Below are 3,150 nucleotides of genomic sequence, written 5' to 3' on the forward strand. Positions count from 1 at the left end.
GGGCGGGGCACTGGCGGTGGGCGGAGCTTGTCCGGAGGCAGGGCTCTCCCTGGATGGGGCTAGTGGCAGCGTGGGGGGGTACCGGGGGGGCCAGGCTTCAGGCAGGGACCCTCCTCACCCCCCTCTTCTCTTCCAGGCGAGATCGGCGGGAACCCCGATCCCTTCAAGGTGAGCCTAGGGTGGGATGCGGTGGGGGGGGAGACGGTCCCCAGTCCCTCCTCTGTCCCCCCTGGGATGTCCCTGTCCCCCACTGGCCCTGACCCTGCTCTCTGCCCCCCCCCCCACAGTACAGCAACTCGGCGGGAATCAACTATGAGACACTGGGTCCCGAGGAGCTGCGGACGCTGCTCACCACGGTGCGTGGTTGGGGGCGTGGGGTCGGTCACCGCGGGGGCTTGGGAGGCTCCGATGGGTGCAGGAGAAGCCCCATCTCCAGCTGGATGGCATGCAAGGGGACTGGGACTCCTGGGGTCTCTCCTGGCTGAGCTCTGTCCCAGCGGGGCTGGCTTCCAGGCTGGGAACAGGGACATTTGTGATCTGACCCCAGTGACAGGGACGTGCATCTTCTCTTAGAGAGGCCCTGCACCCCACTGGGCAGAAAGTCCCAATCCTGGGGGGACATGGTGGCTGCTCTGTCTGGGGGGACAGGACAGCACTGGGAGGTTGGGGTTCACTGGGACTGGGGAACCCATGGTGGAGCGCAGCCTGGGGGCCATGTGGCTGCTCCTTCGCCTGCTCACCCATCCCTTCTCTCCCCAGCAATGTGGGGTCATCTCTGAGCACACCAAGAAGATGTGTACCAGGTGAGAGTCCTGGGCTTTCCCTGCTCGGTGTAGGGCTGCGAGCGGCTTTGTAGGAGATCCCCAGGGTGCCCGGATTACCGTGGGAGCTGGGGGGGGGCAGGGGGCAGACAGCAAAATGCCTGACTCAACCCCATGCCTCCTCCATCAGATCCCTGCGATGTCCCCAGCACACAGATGAGCAACGGAGATCGGTCCGGGTTTACCTCCTTGGTCCCTCTGCGTAAGTGAGCACAGACACCCAGGGTCCACAAGGTCCCAGGGCCGCTGTCCTGGTGTGGGGATGGAGGGGGGGAGGCTGCGTGGGGTGCTCAGGTGGGGCTGGGGACAGGGACACCTCCCGGGGAGGCTTGGAGGGCACAGGAGCAGAGGGCCGGGGTTGGGATGTGCAACCCAGCTGGGTGGTGGGGAGCTGGGTCGAGCCCCCGGCATCCCCCTTGTATCGAGGGCTGTGGTACTGCGGACTCCGTCCCCCACCCCCCGTCCCAGGGGCTGGGGACCCCCATAACGCCTCTGCCCAGGTCCCTGCCCGAGGCGGAGGGCAGCGTGGAGAACGACAGCTTCGAGGTGGCGGAGAGCCAGGCCATCATGAGCCGGCTGCAGTGGGACGGCTCCTCCGACATCTCGCCCTCCGACTCAGCCTCCTCGAAAGCCAGTGAGTGTTGAGGGGGGTTGCAAATCCTCCTGCACAGACCCCTCTGCGGGGGAAAAACTGGGTGTTCCTGGTGTCTCCCCAGCACAAGAGGGGACAGACAGACAGACAATGGCTACCCAAAGCCGCCTCGAAGAGTCCTTCAAGTATCTGCTGGGACATCTTGTCACACACCTTCCTGGGGTGGGGGGAATGTTTTGGGGTACATTTTCCTGTGTATGGATCAGTGATGGAGGGATCCTCTGTGTTTTGGGGGGGCTTCTGCCAGCCCAGCTGTACCCTAACACCCCCATCTCCTCCCTTTCTCCCCGCCCCAGGTACAAACAACTCCGAGTCCCGCAAGACCAAGAAGAAGAAGCCCCACTTGGGGCTGGTGAGCGGCGCCCCGGGGCTTGCCTCCAGCAAGAAGAAGAAGCCCAAACCCCCTGCGCCCCACACCCCCAGCATCTACGACGACATCAACTGAGCCCAGCAGAGCTGATGGTGGGGGGGACGGACGGACAGACGGACACAGGCCGGGGCAGCCCCTCCCGCCCCGGCTGGGGCAGCCCCGCGATTCGGACACAAAGCGGGTACCCGGGGCGCGGAGGATGGAGGACTTGGCCATCGCTGCAGGGGGTGGGGTGGGGGTGGGGGGCTGGACTTGGGACCCCCCATTAGTGCCCCCCTTCCTTCCACCCCCCCCACCCCGGTGCCTCTATTTATTCTGTGACATAGTTTTTGTACGTGGGGCTCCCATCAGGGTTCTGAGGGAGCTTCTCACTTGGAGATGGGGGCACAACCCGCGCTTCCTTTCCCACTGCCCACCCAAAAACCAGCTGCGCCCCCCTCCCACACGCGCTCCTCCAGACCACCCTTACCCCAGCGGGGTGGGGGGCACCCAGGCCCCCAGGGCAGGTCCAAACCTGGGTGATGGAGGTGCAGATCCCTCCTGCCCCAGGGGTTTGGGGTCACCCCCCAACCTGGGGCTGCTCCCCGTCTCCATGCCCCGGGCTGGCACTCGCTGGTCGGGCTGGCTCAGGATGGGGGTGAGCATGGTGGAGGGGGCTTTTTCCTGCTCAGAGGAGCCAAGTGGGACTCCCATACACCCCCAATCTGCTGTAAGCAGCTGGATTTGGCTGCTGGACGTGTTTGGGGCCTGGCACTGCCTGCACAGGGCTTGCCTGGGTCAGGGCTGGGGGGGGTCTGCATGCTGCATCCTTCACATTTGGGGCTGTTTGTGGGGGACACCCTGGGCTACGTCCCCAGCTCGGTGCAGGGGGAGCTGCTGTGACCTTCCCTGCTCCAAACTGGCCTCTGTGTGGGGAGGGGGGACCCCAACCTGCCAGGGACATGCCGTGTACCTGGCAGGGCTGGGAAATGCACCGTACCTCCACAGCCAGAGTGTGACCTGGGGGGGGGGGGACACAGCCCAGCTTGGAGGCAAAGCCCCCCCCTACTTCGTATCCCCAGGCTGCTGGCCCAGGACAGCTCTGCGTCCCCATCCCCACGTGCCTGGGGACCTGCTGCTGCAGTCGGGGGGGTCCTTTGGGACCCCCCAATAGCTCTGGCTGGTGTTTGTACCCCCATGGACTCCAGTCTTTGGCTGGGGGGGGTGGCCAGGACCAGCGCCCCGCTGTGCGGGCCTGGGGAGGACAGGTCCCTCTGGCCAGATCCAGGTCTCCCACAGCCCACTGATAACCCCCCCCCCCCCCCCCC

General features: G+C 65.7%; 1 protein-coding gene across 1 annotated transcript in view; it reads left to right on the top strand.

The window, feature by feature from the left end:
* Positions 1-3,133, top strand: part of ATXN7L3 (ataxin 7-like 3) — a 9,193-nt gene extending 6,060 nt beyond the window's left edge. Inside the window, 7 exon segments of the mRNA XM_010561453.1 lie at positions 137-148; positions 151-168; positions 288-356; positions 760-803; positions 952-1,023; positions 1,322-1,455; positions 1,770-3,133. Of these exon segments, the coding sequence (XP_010559755.1) occupies positions 137-148; positions 151-168; positions 288-356; positions 760-803; positions 952-1,023; positions 1,322-1,455; positions 1,770-1,918 (498 nt within the window). The 3' untranslated portion in view covers positions 1,919-3,133.
* Positions 3,134-3,150: the final 17 nt, after the last annotated feature.

This window comes from Haliaeetus leucocephalus, unplaced genomic scaffold (genome assembly GCF_000737465.1).
Source record: "Haliaeetus leucocephalus isolate CR32 unplaced genomic scaffold, Haliaeetus_leucocephalus-4.0 Scaffold144, whole genome shotgun sequence".
NCBI classification, from domain to species: Eukaryota; Metazoa; Chordata; class Aves; order Accipitriformes; family Accipitridae; genus Haliaeetus; species Haliaeetus leucocephalus.